The following is a 17,474-nucleotide window of genomic DNA, read 5'->3' on the forward strand; positions in this document are numbered from 1 at the left end:
GGAAAATGTGATTGTATTCTTGTAGTCTATTATTTTGTTGTTTCTAGCAGCAACAGCTGCTTCTTGGAACAGCTAGAAAAGGATATCAGGCAATCAGTTTTGACTCAGTTCTCACAGAAAAACAGAAGCTAATTCAAAACATGAGAGTATGATGCAGCTCAGAACAAAAAAGGGAGATGACAAGAAAAACCACAGCCCTTTCAAACAAGTAAAGCTTTTCAAAAGATTTTGGAAGTTGGAAAAAAAAGAAAAATGAAGGAAATTGAATGGAAGGGGGAAAACCTAACAACATAAAATATAAGCACTTCAAATTTTATTGTAATATAACCCAGAAGGGTATGGACTTCTTCCTCTTCAAGAGGACACAACAGGGGAAGACAGCAAGTGAAATGAAAATACATCCTTTCTAAAATGAAATCTACCCTGAGCAAATGATTCAGAAAACCAAGAGAATTCTAAAAGCTATTAGGTAAAGGCAATAAATAAAGTATTTAAGTGTATCAGTAACAGGAAGGTTATGAAAGAATCAGAATCTTCTACTAAAAGATCATCAATTATGGATACTGCAGATAAATGACTTTTGTGCATTGATCTTTACTGCAGAATATGACAGAGAAACATCTGCAAACTTTATATTTCCAGTAGGAACCACTTAGAGAGAAAATGAAGCACTTATAGTAAAGAAGCATCACAGAAAAATTCTAGAAGATTACTTTTTAAAGCTCATTGCAAATTCCAGGGCACTTGCAAAAAAAATAAAATATAATCTGATAAAAAACCCAAAACAATAACAAACAAATAATCAGAAACAGATGTGAAACTATGCCTCTGAGTGTGACTAAAGTGGGCCAAGATACCCCAATTTTTTTTCTCTCCAAAGAGTTCCATAAGATTTTCTTAAAGTAGAAAAGATCTTTAAAAATTAAGCAAGTTTTGAATACAATGAAGTTATTACCTGCTTAATAGGAAACAAGTATCAAATTCATGTTATGCAGTTGCCTACATATTTTTTTTTCATCCTAATCAGCATGTGGCAGAGAAATGAAAACTGAGGAGAGACACCTGGAATTGTCAAGAAACAAACAAAACACAATGCCATCACTGAAGTTCCACAGTAACTTCAGAAGACATTCTGAATTCAGAATTCTTTTCTTATTATATACAATTTTAAAAGACAAGGCTGCCCTTCGTGGTATTTTTTTTTTTAAGCAGCATTTTGGATTAAATACTACTAGAAGGATATAAGAGTGATGTGAGAGCAACCTTTGGGGGCAATTCTCTGTTCATTGGGATGACATAACAGCTTTTCAACAAGGCTCCAGAGTGGAGGGACACAGCACACTCAGGTGATGAGGATGATGACCATAAAATGTTCATTCAACACAGACTGCAGAGGCAGCACAAACAAAACAACAGGTTCAACTGGCTAAGAAATCTTTTTGTTCGGGGAATTGAAAAGATGAGTTGAAATATCCCGCCATATGCAGAATTCTCTCTCTAGTCCATAGCAGTTCTTTCTCCTTGGCAGTACCACCCATTCCAGGAGAATCCCTGGGAGAAACACCACAGGATCCTGTGCTGGAGAGCACAACAGGAATTGTTCCCAGACTGTATCACCTGAGTATGGGCACAGCACATCATCCTGGGGCAACTTCCTTCTTAGCTCTTAAATTATTCACTCGCTGGCAGGAGCCTCATAATAAATTAGGCCTAAGAGAAAGCACACTAAATATTCACAACACAAACAGTTCCAACTTTTCCAATCTCCTGAGCTTCTAAATTTGTCTCTCTCATTTCCTCTCAGCCTAAGGCTTCTGCTCCTACCTCCACTGTCCTGCTCTCTGGGTATTTCTGGAAGAGCTTAACTGGACAGCAGCAGTGGAAGAATCAGCACAGAACACTGAAAACAGCATTCAAAATTTCACTGATCAGCCAAGCACAGTAGCATAGCATACATAAAAAAATAAAATTAGGAAAGATGGCTCCTGTTAGGTTTATTACATACATACCCTCCAAATAATACATCACTTTGGAAGGACTATTAAATGTCCCTATTTAAAAGATTCTGCAGAACACATCAATTAAACTTCTATATGCTTATGAAAGCCTATGCTTGGAGAAGCTAAGATTTGAAAAGCACATATAGCAGACTATTTTAGATTTCACACCTGTTGCAAGTTGAAGCCCAACCCTACACTTAATTTTTAAGATGTACAGTATAAAATCCTTCTTTGATCACATCCTGATTTCATGTAAAAGCTCCAAATACACCACGCATTGTTATTTTTTTTTTACAAAACTTTCTAAAGATCTACAAATCACCCTTTCTGTGATGCCCTCCCTGGTAGCTATTCACAGTAGTCACACAATCAGTGCTTGGCTCTATGAGAAGTCAGGAATTTGGTAAAGTTGCCCATCATTTATAGAAAGAGCACCTAGGACTTTGGAGAACTGCAATTTTTTTTTTTGCAAATCAAGAGTGACAGAACCACTGAGAGTCATGCAAAACATAAAATACAAAAACACTGACAAAACCCTTCTACAGAAATACCAGCTCACCACTCATAAAAGGGGCCAGGCATGACTGTTCCAGACTGGCAGGATTTCAGTGCATCCCACACCAGGCCATGTGCAGGCTTCAGCAGTACCTGTAGGTACCCCATGGCTGCCTGGGAACAGATATCCCAGCTGGTGGGACACACAGAGTATATTCTGGTCATAAAAAGGATGCCAGCCTCACTGATAATATCACAGACCTATTCAGTTGTTACACCTCCTTGTTTCCAATCCATTTCATTATCCTATTTGCAACTGAAATATTCCCAGCTCTCCATTCCAAACAGCAGATTGTGCCACTTAATGGCAATTAAATGCCCTCAAGGCATTAAAAGGGCTATTACCAAAACATGTTTTACAAGCACCAGTGTAAATCATTTCATACAGGCTTTGAAATTCATAACAAGTGAGTCTTCAATGAGAGCATGCATGTTGGGGTTGTACACCTAGGTGTTCACACAATATTTATCCTCTGTAATAACTAGTGATACAAAACCTGTCTCTAAAATTAACAGATTAACACTTTCAGATGTTAAACAGTTTCTTGCCCACCACTAGTAAGTTTCTCTGCTACAGACATTGTTTTTAGACTTCAAACCTCACAGCAGGAAAAATAAGCAAATAAAACACTTTGCAAGCTTACCTATTTACACTTGAAACCCAAGCATATCATATCAGTAGTTGAAGTTACAAAAAAATTCAGCTAATTTAAAAAACAACAAACAATTCAAACTTTGTTGACACTAGAATCTTACTATTGGAAGGAGGTCAAAAAAGATACAGTAAAAAAAAAAAAAATGCCAATCTTTCTCCAGGTGTGTTGGTTGATTTATTACAATACATCTCCCACAAAACTTGTCTCATTCTCCATCTGAGATTCCCTCCAACAAATCCATTTTTACAGATAGATTTTTTAAATTTTTTTTTTTTTTTGAGAAGAGCATAGTTACACTTCATAAAAGTCAACTATGAGCAAATGCAGAACAACAGACTAGGCTAAGCAAGTCACTCCTTTGTAACTGTTTATTTTAAATGTTAGCTAGAGCCCACTTATTCTCACTTATCTCATTGGGTTTGGATTTGGATTAGGATCCCACCTACTCAGAGAGCATTTTGACTCTATCTATAGAAGACTACACCATACTGAAAGTGTTTCTTCCTTTTGGTGTGAGATATGGCAACAATAACACTTTGGCTCTAAAATATAACAAGACAGTAATATAAAACATAGTAGTTACTGAAATCCCCAGTGACAAGTGATTATAAAGTTAAGGTAAAAAGATTTAAATGGGGTTGTCATAATGGCAGGCTTTGGCCTAATGAGTGTCCCAAATTCAAACCTGATTCCACTCACTGCAGGACAAAAATAAAGAACTACTAACTAGAGTAAGTGCCTTGCTTGGGTGTCTCACAGACAGCCCTGTCATCTGGGGACACATCTTGGCTATATTTGGAGATATATTTTTAAATCACCCAAAAAAATAGATGCTTCTGTCCCTTCCTCTTTAGCATTTAAGTCCAATAGATTTCACTGTCAGAGAATTATTGGAAATTATCAGATACTCAAGCAACAGAACAACCACAAGGTTATCAGGTACTTTCTGAAATTTCAGACAAGATTTATGAAGTATATTCCCTTATTTTTGGAATATTCATGAAAACACACCTCACTTCCCCTCTGTACCTCTTCACCATGTCTTTATTTCATAAATAAGAAAACTTGAGCTCAAGGAAAAAGAAGGGACCACTCCTGGTCTCCTAACCTCCAGTAACCAACAGTAACCTTTTACTGCTATTGAGGTATTACCAAATTTTAGGATGGAGAGCAGACCAACAAGCAAGCTGAACTGGTGAGAAAGAAGTCATTCTCCAGCAGCTGACCATTAGAGCAGCCCTACTCTGCCAAAGCCAGGTTTTGTCGGGTGAAGGGGAAAGTGATGGTGATTTTATGGAGCTCCAGAGCAGCAGGATTTGTTCACACCTGAGCTCTGTCTTCTCCACCCACGCACCCTGAGATTGCTTCTCTGTACCCACTGGGGAAAGTTACTGCAGAAATCATTACAGAGTAAAAACACAAAGGTGAAATGCTGCTGGATCTCTGCTATTACCCTCGGGATGTGGGGTTTGCTGCAGGTTTTTTTTAAGTCAGCTTTCTTTCCATAACAACTACTGAAATTGCATATCAGGTATATTTAATTTAATATCCTCACAATCTCCTTTATTTATGTTTTGATTATCTCAATCTCTACTTACACAGAGCTGAACTTCAGAAGAAATTTGTTATGTTTGGACTCTAAAATCCTGTCAATGAAGGGTTCCCATGTAAAACATTCAATCCAGTGCCTATCTGTGATCAATCTTGCTTCTTGCTGTGACTCTTACAGAAGTGCTGACCAGCCTACAGATCCCACTGGATACTCAGTTACACAAGAGTTCCTCAGATTCTAATTCTATTCCACAACATCAAAGTATAGGAAATTTGTTGTTAAGTAGTATTTGCTAGGAAATAAAGTCCAAGAATCTATTCAATCTATAGATTGCATTCATAAACAATATTAAAAATTACGAAAAAAAAGTACTAAGAGAGTGTTATAATTTTAAGGGGTGATTGAAAAATAATCTCTAATTAAATAATTCAAATGTAATGTGTCTAATTAAGTAGATATAATCTTCCAATATCTTCTTGAAATCATTTTATAAAAAAATAAGCTCCCTAATAAACCCATACTGCTTTTAAGCAGCCAAAATCCTCAGAGTGTGCAAATAAAACATCTCACAAGAGTTATTAATCTTTTGATCACCTAACATACCTCATCCTTACTGTAGGACTCTACCCACCACCATCTCTTTAATAAGGAATTTTATCACTATGCCTGTCCAATACACTTTATTTTCTATAGGTATTTCACTGACCAGTCAAGTGTGCAGTGAAAATCAGGGCTAAATGTATTTTAATTATGGTAAAATTTAAATAAATGTGTTCATGGTTCCAAATTATGCACTGTAAACAAACCAGGAATGAGGAGCTCAGTAGCTTCTCAATCTGTCTGTGTTCAGCTCATATTTATAGCTCCACCTTGCAGCTGGCTACAAATCCCCTACATCTGCCAAGGTGACAGAGGACAGCTTTCCAAATGTATGCAAACACAAGGTGCAATCAAGCCTTGTGGTGTACCCAAATACTGAAATCCAGTAGGTGCAAGTGTTCTTTTCAGCCACCTATAAAATAACAATTACAGTATCAAACTCTTCTCCTTAAACACATCACACACTAGCATTTCAGCTTCACATATTCAGATTAAACCCAGACATCCAAGAACTAAAACCTAAAAGAATTCCCTATTGCAGGCAGATACTTCTAAAACCAATTTAAAATATTAAGTTACCATTCATGCTTTTCATTTACGACTAAGTAGGGCTCTGTAAAGAATGTGCTCCAGATATGAGAAGATATCAGAAGCACTTTTTTCCCTCTGTGTGTGTAGGGAGCAAGGCAGGGTAGCTCAGCTGACAGAGACAAGGTCTTGTGGACACTGCTGAAGGCCCATGTTAAAATCCAGCTAGGACTTTTCCCAGCTTTCTCAGATCCAGCTCAGATCTTTCCCAGGCTGGGGACTTTTCTCATGGACAAACAAAAGAAGGGAGAATGAATGACACAGATTAACACCTGCTGTTGACCACAGAGCTGTGTGAGTGTCTCAGGATGTTTTGCAGAAAGCATGTTTTCAAAGAGGTGCTGCCTTCTTGGACCAATGAACCTTTTCTATTTTATTTTGCACAATCTGTCTTATATAAATGTGATGGATTTTCAATAAATTGCTTCTTCTTGCTGCCTTGAAGAAATCATGTGTGTTCTGCATTACTCAGTTCCCAATCAGACACTGAGAGTGTCTCCCCAGACCAGAGCAGCCAGGGCTCAGCTCCTGCTGTCACCCCCTCTGCCCACCCAGCCCCTTCCTCTCAAAGCCACCTGACAGCAAATGTTCACCCCCAGCAAAAATGACACCCAGAGTATCCTGTGAATGCTGCATTTTCCCTGATGGCTTCATGATGATGGGCATCAAGGCACTCACAGCTCAGAAGGCGATCAGTCAAGGCAAAGGTATGAGCTCCTGCCAGAGGAGCAGAAAGAGCCCATGTCCACTCTGAAAACCTGCTGCAGAAGCACAGCCTCAGAGCAAACTGCATCATTTCACTGTCACTGCCTTGAGATAATCAGTGAATTTAAAAGTGTGGGTATTATAAACTCAGGAACAGCATCAATGATTACTTTCACCTGTTAAGACAGTATAATTTATAAAGCACCCTGATTTCCAACCTGTATTTTTCTGACTAACATTTTTTTAAGGATGAAAACTAATTAAAACTAACTTTATTACAGTGAGATACAGCTTATAAATAAGCAGCTGACCCTGTGAAATATGTGGTATACTCTATTATTATACATAATAAAATAAAGACAGAAATTCAACAAGCAAAAGAAACACAATATGCTTAAGGAAAAAGTCATTTTTGTATGTATTTATACATTACATTTAAGCTTTCTGGCTATTAAAAAAAAAAAAAAAAAACCCTGAGGGGATTGAACTTTTACCACTATGACCATTATGTATCTGGGCCAGAATTCAGGCTAAAGACTAATGTGGTTTAGCTACTTATGAAATAATGATAAAAGTACCACTACCCTTCTAAATCAGGAGCACTGACATTCACCAGAATAATCTCCTCAGTTAAGTTCCTGAACTCACTGCCCACTGAACACTAGCAGAGCAAAGCCTGGCAGGAAAATCACCATACCAGCTCATCATGCAGCTTATCTCTGGGTTTTTAACAAAACCCCTGCTTCTCTTTTGTGAATTCACTCACAGATTAAACAAGAAAATTAATTTTCTCTCCACACAACACTACTCTTAAAAAAAAATCCTAACAAAGCAACCCCTTTGGAAGATAATTACTGGATTGCGTTTAGCAAATATTATACAATCAATTCCTAGCCAAAGCTTCTGGGATAGCTTAGTGCTCCTCTAATGGTAACCCACTCACCAGTTGTACTGTAATTCACCAGGGGAAAGGAAACAAAGATTCCCCACATTTTTTTCTTTTTTTAGTATTCCATGGTATTACTCAGCCACTGAGAAGGGAAGTTAGCTACAGCTCTGGGGCACCCTGAGCACAGTACTGGAAATGCCATTTTCCTATGCCCTGAGCTGGGAGATGTAAGGAACCATTAGCCTTGCACAAGGCAGCACAGTTTGCCAGGTTAGCAACACTCTTCAGTGCAACTTTCTTGGTTTTGTTTAAAACTTGATTACATTCAGAAGCAGCACAGCAAATTCAGGCTGAACATTTTCAACCTTCCTTGTCAACCCCTTGTCACTGCAGTAAAAGTAGACCACCAGCACCCTTCCAGGAGAACAACACACCTTATCTCAATCCCTGCCTCACAAGTTCTGACATCAGTGAGAATACTCAGCTCTGGAAAAGAGGCTATTTGCTATTAATACTAATTTAATGTTTGCTATTGCACAGTGCTATAGCCCCTCTATCTGGTAGCAGCCAGCAATCAAGGCTCAGCTCTTGCTGAACTAGAATCTTGAACTTCTACAAGAATGATGCTGTGAAAAGAACACTGCAAAGTTTATTCCATAATTTTAGTTTCAGAAAGTAACTAGATCTTAAAATACATCTTGCCATCCCTAATGTTTTAGGAAGCATTTTCTATCTACAAGCTATATTAAAAAATCAATTTTGGCATATATCTAGCTGAGAACATAATATAGAGAAAAACTACATATCCAGAGATTCTCAAGACTAATTCTCAAGAATAATGAAAAAAGAAAAATCTGGAAAATAAATAGTTTAAAAGTGATGTGTAAAAAGATTAATGAGTCACATGTGTTGTCACAGTCTACAGCTAAGCAACTTCAGTCTTCCAGAACACAGGGATTTTACTACAGAACCAATTTCAGGCAAAGGGTAAACAGGATAATGGTATATTTTTCAAGGCATTGCTAAGAATACACACACAAAAAGAAGAAAATGCTCTAATGGAGCCTCAGTTCTAATAAGCACATTTAAGTAATTTTGGCAGCTTTTAAAAAGCTGATGCACATTTACTTACACAGACATGTTTTGTAAGCACTGCAATCTAAGACAGACTAACACATTATCACACAGATGTTCACATAAATTGGCCCTGATTCTGCAGATCCACAGTTCTGAAAATCAGAAAATGCATCACCAGCACACCCTAAACTGGGCCTATCATGTTTGCAAAAACTTGGCCATACAGCAATCTCATTATAAAAAATTAAAGACTTTGCTCTACTTTGTTCTACACAGAATTCTATCAGGATATTTTTTTCTCAATGCTTTACTATAAGAGTTAGAAAATGCTTCTGTGAAAGGTCTGAATTTTCACACTAGCTAAAACACTAATAAATTGTTCTACAAAGAGCACCTACCACGCTGCACTGCTAATGTGTATATTCCCTATGAGAGGAAAATACAAGTGGCAGGCAGAGATGGGACACAACTGTAGGGCCCTCAAAACTGCCAAGAGATTAACTCAAATTTTAAAAGAAAAAGAAAAGCCATAAAACGAAAAACCCAGCAAACAAAAAGATGTTAAAGTAAAAAGAAGAGACTTTGCAGGTTTCTGGGTTGATTTTACAGCAGCCAAAGCAGAATTCAGGTATTCCAAACTGATGTTTCACTTTATCCTTTTATCCAGTTATGTTTTTATTGTACAGTGAACCTTTCTCACATTCTACTTGAGCTTTCCCAAATGTTTAACTCCAGCAAAAACAAAAAAATAAAATCACTCTGAGGAAAAAATGTAAATCAATTTGGACTTAAAAACTGGTTGCTCAACATGATATGAAGTGAATTATCTTTGAAGCTGAATAGTTTATCTCTTACAGTCAGCAGTCAACACATCCACATCAAAAAAAACCAAAAAACAAAAAAAAAACCAAAAAAAACCCCAAAAAACCAAAAAACAAGAGGAATGTGTTGTAAAAAAGACCTGAAAGTCATAGAATCCTCCTATTTAAAAGCTACATGAGAAACACAGCTTTGAGAATAAAAAAAACTGGTCTTAGAGGATGGAAAAGATGGAATTCTGGAAGGATTACTTTATCTGTTATTTTTAAACATTACTAGACTAACATAGTACATAGAAAAACAGAAACAACCATTTAAACAGTTAGCAATATGCATTTAGTTAATATATTTTTCTCCACTGCCTCCAAAATTCACCAGGAAGAGTTCATCCAATTAGGCATTTCTTCCGTGAAAAGGACATGGAAATTTATAAGTGCAGTTGCTATTTTAATTTTCCTGGTGGCTGCGTTATTCAATTTTTTCCTCTTGAAGGCATTCTACCAAGGAACCCCAGAAACCAGTGTGACAGAAAGTAGAAACCCATCCAAAAATCATTTCCCACTTGTGTGCAGTTGCTTCCTCTGTGCTGCTCAGAAGCCACCTGAAGGTTCACCTCTGTCCTGTCCAGGCTGGAAATGCCCTCTGTCCACCCTCAGCTCCTTTACCCCAGTGAAGATGCACTTCACTCAGTGGGATGGATTGACTTTGAGGGAAGGTGAAAGTAAGCAAGCAGGTTTATGAGCTGTCCACCTTGGAAATTCAGTTGAGCCATGAGAAAACACAGCCCCAGTTTGGATCTGAAGCACAGCTGTCTCATTAAATGATGAGTCCAACCCTCACCATATTGAGCCAAGAAATGAGTCCCTTGTGGGAAGAAAACATTGCCATAACACAAAGTATTTCATTGTTTCTCCTGGCTTTTTTTTACTCTTATAATGCAAAATAATAATAAAAAAGAACTTGTGCTTAATGGTAACAGTGACTACAAACCCTTCCACAGAACAGAACCTGAAAGAGGTTTCCAAATTAAAACAGATTCCCTTTGGCTTGGCATTCAGTCCAACTAGCTCCAGTGAAACCTGTGGGTTTCTTTTCTGATCCACTCTGACTGGACAAGCACCAGAACCAGAGCAGCCAAAGACTGCTCCTGGGGTTACTACAGGCTGTGAGATCCTGATCCTCCTCAAAAACTGTGCAAATGCACAAATCCTGCTTGCATTTTGTGCACACACACACGTATGTACAGTATTGCAAAGTTCTTCAAACATAAAGAAACTCAAAAAGAAATCACCAGGCTCAGAGATAAATAAGCCTCTGTTTTAAACAAATTTATTTATATATGCTTGTGACCAAGTCATCCCACATGATTTTACTAGGCACTTTTCCTTGTGCAGTTTGTTTCCAAAACAATCACAGGAGAAATCAACAAAACCAAACAAAACTGGTAGTTTCAGGTACTTCCTGAAAACCATATGGGCTGAAATGAAAAGAAATGAAAACCATATGAAATTGAAAGTCAAGGCCAAATCCAAAGCAATCCATGTGTTTACTGGGCTTTGCATCCAAAGCAATGAGTCATATGATAAATGCACTGTGCAACACTAGACACAATACAGTAGAGACAGGTCTTTTGCTTTAATTTTTAATTTCCATTTTCTGTGGGTTTAGATAAACCATCAAGATTACTTTAGCATAATCCTTTGCAATGAATCAATACTCTAATTTAATAATGGTATTCTGTTGTCAACATATATCACATAATGTCCTTGTATAAATGAAAGGAAAAAAAAAAAGCCAAATAAAATTCAAGGCTTTGCTTTCACCAGTGATCACAGGTTAAATCAATGACAAACTCTACAGTCCCCAGATAAATTTCCTTCAGGGTTAAAAATCAGCATGGAATACTTTCAGCCATGTCCCTCCCACCCATCATGCCAGTGCCATGCAAGCTCTTCTAGGTCATAAGATTCCAACAATCACTTTAATGAAATGAAAAGATATATATCTGAATAGAATCAATGTACATACGTGAGTGGGTCTTATCTGAATATTGCACTTCTTTATGAATTCAGTGATATCTGGTCTAGTCCCTAATTATAAAGAAGATTTAAAATGGAAGATGGAATTAAGTCCTATGTCCTCCAACTTAATTGAAACAGATGAAGCAAGCTATACCTGTAAAATATGAAAAATAAAATAAATTGCAATAACTTTTACTTCAGTGATGTGGCTGCACATCTGTTTGTTATTTTTACCTTGATGGTAGTTAGCCTTCCTGTCAACAAGCCTCTAAGATGGGAAGGAAACAAATCCAATCACATCTGTGGTACTGACTGAAGGTATGCGAATAGAAAATAAGTGAGAATGAAGAAGAAGCAAACGCTCTTAAAACTCCCAGTTGTTTGCCTCAGTATTTTTTTTTTTCCAATTCAACAGCTTTTGAAGCATTTTGGATTGGTAGATAGCTGGCATGTTAATCTCAGTTAATGCCAGAGGCACGTGTGCTCCCTGGATGCAGGGACGGCTCCCGCTCATCATGCGAAGCGTTCGCCATCCGTGTCATCTGCTGGCAGAACGCTCCAGAGCTCTGGGAAGAGTAGCTCTGCTTTTACTACAGCTTGGCACCTCCCACAGCACCCTCCAGTTGGTGAAAACCCCGCAGTTCCTTCTAAGTGTCATCCTTAATGTAAAAAAGATATTTGAGTCAGTGCAGAATAAAACAAACAGCTTTTACCAAAATGTCAGTGCTGGTAGCAGTGCATCTGCCAGATGCTTGTTACTTGAACCCATGCTGTGCACAACAATCAGTCATAGATATGACGAGGATAAACGACTGGACCAGAAAATCTTTAGCAGGAAATCAAAGTATAGCCAGACTCACAAAAAAGAGGTTGCAATTGGACTTCACGAGATATATTGATTAAGTGCTCTGTAACATCTCTTTTCTTGGTTGCTGTGCATTAGTTGAGCCCCACCTGCCTCACCTCAGTTCTGTGCATTAGCCTTTGGTCATCTGAACACAAGGGAAACCACAGTGCTATCTCACAGCTGAATTCACACAGGAATTCTTTTAAGTACAGTATCTCAAATCGAGGATAATAGCATTACTGAAGAACCCAGAATACCATGAAAAATGCATATTGGAAAAATCAGGGCATGACTCTTTAGAAATGAAACCAATGGCTTGATAAAAATAAAATCTCACTAGCATGTTCCAGTCTGTTGGTTAATTTTTTTGATCTACAGGCTGGACTATCCTTCTAAATCAGTGATTGACTTTTACACTGAGCACTGGACAAAGAGGCTTAGGCTGAAAAGGCATAGTCCATATGTGATCATGGAAAACACATGCAGGCACAAGATACAGAGAGAGATCTGATGAGTAAGTGGCTTTTGCTTAGTCAGAACCTGAAGGATCTTCATCAAGAACTTTCAAAACAGCTAACAGATAGCTCGACTTTGAGTGAAACACAACCAAGAATTATTGTCATTATGCACACCCACAAAAAAAGAGAGATTTCACAACATCTCCTCAGATGAATACACACACAGAGAAAAGGCTTTACCAACACTTATTCAGGTGGGCAATCATCTGGCTTTCTGGAGAAATAACGTCTGATTTGCCTCCCATTTTCCTAGGTCCTGTTTTGAGCCCATTTTAACATGTTAGAACAATTTAAAAAACTACAACACAAACCAGTATAAATAAAGATAGCTGCTTCTTTTCTTAAAAGCTGTGAAATGCTAAATAACCTATGACTCCCACCTTGCCAACCCAGAGGATGGCACAAGGACATGCACTATTTTGAAGGCTGGGGCATGAGATTCATCCTGTCAATTTGTATTCACAAGGTACAACAGGATCCATGACTTTCATTTCAATAGCAGCTGGAACAACGGGCACAGAAGGAACATGCAGCTCAACCTGGAAAATTAGGATGAATTTGTTTTTAAAATAATTCCCTTTCTTGCTGAGAGCTGTGAGTGGCAGATGCAGATACTTGCTTTGGGGTCACAGCATGTCAGCAGTTCACAGCACAAAGGCTGCATTTCCCCTTTCTCCCCCCTCAGTGAATATTGCAGCCTCAAAGAATTTTACATGTATCCGTAGAGATGCTTATATGTATCAGGAGAGTACAGCTGTAGGCTTTAAAAAAATGTTCATATGCCCTACAAATTCAAATCCTTTTTTATGTAATCTATTTAATCTTCCATTAATGATAATCTCTGCTATCAATGTGCCCAAACAGGGTCAATTTCTGCTGGATTTGCACTTCTTGCATTTCCATCCTATAACTGAGCTGCATTTAATGAAGGGAAACACCCGCTGTAAAAGGTATTAGCAGCCTCCCAAAAACAAAACAAAAAACAAAAAACAAAAAACAAACAAACAAAAAAATAGTTAGGAAGCTCTGCAACTGCCAGGAACATTTCAAGATTGTGGTTTTTCTTCTTCCTTTGTGTGCCTTGCATGGAGGAGAGTCCTGCCAGCTGAACATTATTTATTAATCAGAATATTCCTGCCTTCTATACCTTGTAAAGAGACAGCCTAGAGGGGCGGAAATTGCTGTGGATTTCTCTTACATACGAGACAGAAAGGTAAGAAAGGAAGAGATTGCAAGGGAGCATTTAGACCCTTACAGATCCCACCTGGCAAGCCCAGGCAGATACACACACACACACAGATCACAGCAGTTTCCAGAACCATGTAGCATATCTGGTTCACACTAGGATTGAAAGTATATGTATGAAAATCTGAAAATCTGGCTTCATTTGCTGTTTTGTTTTTAAGAAGTGCCCTATATAGCTCCCTACAGCTGATTGAAGCAGCTTGCATTGAGCTCCACAAAAGATGTTCCTTCTGGTAACTGCTGAACTACCTTAGGCTGTACCTACAGAACATGCAGGCTTGGACACACCTGTAAGGGCTGCTGCTCCCTCAATTACTGTGGCAGACACAGGCAAAACAAGTTATTGCCTCGTTAGCTCTTCTGATTTAGTGATAGCTTCATTCGTAATGGTTCCCAGCCATCCGCCACCTGCACACCCACCCACCCACACATACGCATCCAGCTAGCTGTCCTCCCAATTTTGGCAATTCACAGGATCAGTCTGCACTGCCTATCCTCCCTGACCCGGTGTTTATCAACAAATAGATTTAATAGACAAATAAAGTTCATAGAGCTTTCCAACAAAATCCTCCAGCAGAACAGCCCTACATTAGCATACAAAAGGGGAGCCCAGGGCTGTAAAAGGAATTCAACTGAACTGAGGTTCCCAGCAGTAGCAACCAAGAGTTAATGGAGGACACCCGGCTTTTCCTCTACTGCATCCAAGAAAGCGCAGAAGAACACTGTAACACAGTGTAATTGAGCATTTCACTAAATAGCATCGCACGGAAGTTCTTTGGCAAGGACTGCATTTGTCCTAAGTAACCTTTACGAGAAGCTGAAAGTTGATGCACCCAGACCAAATGAATGTTCAGCTTTAACCCGAATGCTTAGGTTTGTGCTTGGGAGGGTGGGAAGAACCAGCCACCAAGCATCAATCGGAGAACTAGCCCCCTCCTCTGCTTAAAAAAAAAATAGTCAGATAGGCAACTCGGTGCTGTGGCTACACACGGGAGCCGGCGAAGCGCTGGGATGGGTCTGCGTATCCGCGGGTGCCCGGGCTCCTTCCCGGCGGAGCCGGCACGGCTCCTTCAGGAGCCGGGCTCTGGGACGGAGAGTGCATCCCTGCGGAGCCCGCCCCGCTTTCAAGGGACACGGGTGTGCGGGAAGCCAAACTCCATCACCAGCACATGCACAATCCAGCCCGCACCTGCTGAAGACCGTTCTCTCCACACTGCCCCTTCTGGGGGGTCACCACCGCTCCCTCCCGCTCAGACACCTCCCAACCTCTCCTAAGTACCTTTCGCAGACCAGCCTGGAAGGGAAAAAGGGGGAGGGGGTCCGCAGCCTTCCTAAAACCACAACGAAAAGCAGTCTCCCCAAATGGCTGCTCCTGCTTCAACATCCAACACGCAAGCAGGGAACTTGCCGGGGGTAAAAAGGGGGCGCGAGCAGGGAAGGGAGAAAGAAGCGCAAACTTCGGAGCTGTCCAGCCTCTCGCACGGGAACGACACCTCGGGCCACCTCCGACCCCGCCGGGTCCGGACGGGGCGAGGGCGCGGGGCGCCCGGCGACACTTACGGGTTTTGGGGGTCGTGCTGGCCTCCGGCGTGGTGGTGGTCGACTCCTGGAAGGGAGACAAGGTCCAGGACGGCGCCGAGTCGTGGACGTAGATCTTGTAGGAGGAGGTAGCGTGTGCCGCAGTGGGCCAGGCGGGCAGCGGCGGGGTGCTGGGGGCGGCGGGCGGCGGCCGGGCGGCGCGGCCGGCGGTGCCGGGGGGGCCGCTGGCGGGCGGCGCCGTGTGCGGCGGCACGGGGTGCCGGGCGGCCGTGGGCCGCGGGCCGCCCCGCGCGGGGCCGCGGGTGCCGGGGGGCCGCGGGGGAGCCCGGCTCATGGTGGTGAGGCGGGGGCTGACGCGGCTGGGCGGCCGCGGCGTGGCGGCGGCGGTGGTCTCCGCGCCGCGGGGGGGGGGCGGTGGGCTTGGAGAGGAAGAAGGGGTCCTGCCCCACGCCCTTGGCGTCCATCAGCTCGGTGGGGACGTACTCCTTGACGGAGCCCACCACGATCCACTTGAGCAGCATGAGGCTGAGCCCCAGACCGATGAAGCCGATGAAGAGGGGTACCACGCACAGCCACGTCTGCTGCCGGTTCCAGACGATGCAGTCGCTGCAGCGCAGCTCCCGCGGCGGCCCCCCGGCCCCATCCCCGCCCGGGCCCCCCGCCGCAGCCGCCGCCTCCGCCGCCCCGGGCGCCGCGGCGCCGGCAGCCCCCTCGCTCATCCTAGGGGCTGCTGTCCGCAGCGCCGCCGCGGCCCCGGGGCATCAGCGCGCCGCGGCTGCCGGCGGCATGCGGCGGAGGAGAGCGGAGCGGAGCGCGGCGCGGTGCGGAGCCGAGCGGCGGGCGGCGGGAGCGCCCCGCTCAGTCACGCCGCCGGCACGGCATGGCACGGCATGCCCCGCGCCGCGCCGCGCCGCCCCGCGCAGCCTCCCGCGGCCGCGGACTCAGCGGGACGGCCGCGCCATCCGCCGGGCGCCCGGCTCTGGCGCTGCTCGCTGCAGACTCGTCGCTCTTCTTCTTGTCCCTCCGCTACAAGGTTTTTCTTTTCTTTTCCTTTTTTTTTTTTTTTTTTTTTTTTTTTTTTTTTTTCGGGTAATAAGTCGCAGTGATCAGCCTCCTCGGTTTATTTATTTTTTATCCCAAGCTTGCGGCTCCGGCGACGGGCAGGTACATTCCTTCACATTGGCGCACCTTCTCTCGCCTTTCCTCTCCCCTCGGGGCTTGGGGGATCCTTTCTTTCCGTCTTTCCTTCCCTCCCCCGCCCGCTCGGCTCCTGCTATGCCCGGCCGCGGCGCAGCAGCATCCCTCGGCGGCTCCGCGGGGAGGCGGCGGCGCGGCGCACCCGCCACTCCGCGGCCCCGCGGCCAACCCGCGCCCGGCGCCGGGCCAGGGAGGCCGATCCGCGGGCGGGGCCCGGGGCAGGAGGCACGGCTCGGCACGGCTCGGCTCGGCTCGGCACGGCACGGCTCGGCTCCGCGCAGCTCCTCCGCGCCCGCGCTATGTCCGGCCCGGCATTCAAACTCCGGCGAGGATTCCAGAGGAAAAAAAAAAAAAAAAAAAGAATAATCCACACGCACGCAAAGAAAAAAAAATTAAGATAAAATCCTGGAGGGGAGCGGCAATGATCCAGTCGGCAAAAAAATATAGGGATCCGGCAAGTAAGGGGGCACGCAAAGGCAGCTCCTGCCAAGCTTGCAGCTTCGGCTCGATTGTGTATTCCTCTGGCAGCGCCGCGGAGGCAGGCGAGCGCGCACCGAGCAAGGCGCCTCCCACCACAGCCTAATGGTGGTTTCTTAATGCGCACAAGATAAATAAATGATCCAGGCAAAGCCCTCGGGAGGGTGTATGCTACGGCAAACGGAGCCT

The 17,474-nt window shown here is 42.6% G+C and overlaps 1 protein-coding gene across 1 annotated transcript in view; it reads right to left on the minus strand.

Annotated features, from left to right (window-relative positions):
- Positions 1–17,056, minus strand: part of NRG3 (neuregulin 3) — a 337,142-nt gene extending 320,086 nt beyond the window's left edge. Inside the window, 2 exon segments of the mRNA XM_079312184.1 lie at positions 15,633–16,030; positions 16,032–17,056. Of these exon segments, the coding sequence (XP_079168310.1) occupies positions 15,633–16,030; positions 16,032–16,330 (697 nt within the window). The 5' untranslated portion in view covers positions 16,331–17,056.
- Between the last annotated feature and the right edge of the window lie 418 nt (positions 17,057–17,474).

This window comes from Erithacus rubecula (assembly GCF_903797595.1).
Source record: "Erithacus rubecula genome assembly, chromosome: 9".
NCBI classification, from domain to species: Eukaryota; Metazoa; Chordata; class Aves; order Passeriformes; family Muscicapidae; genus Erithacus; species Erithacus rubecula.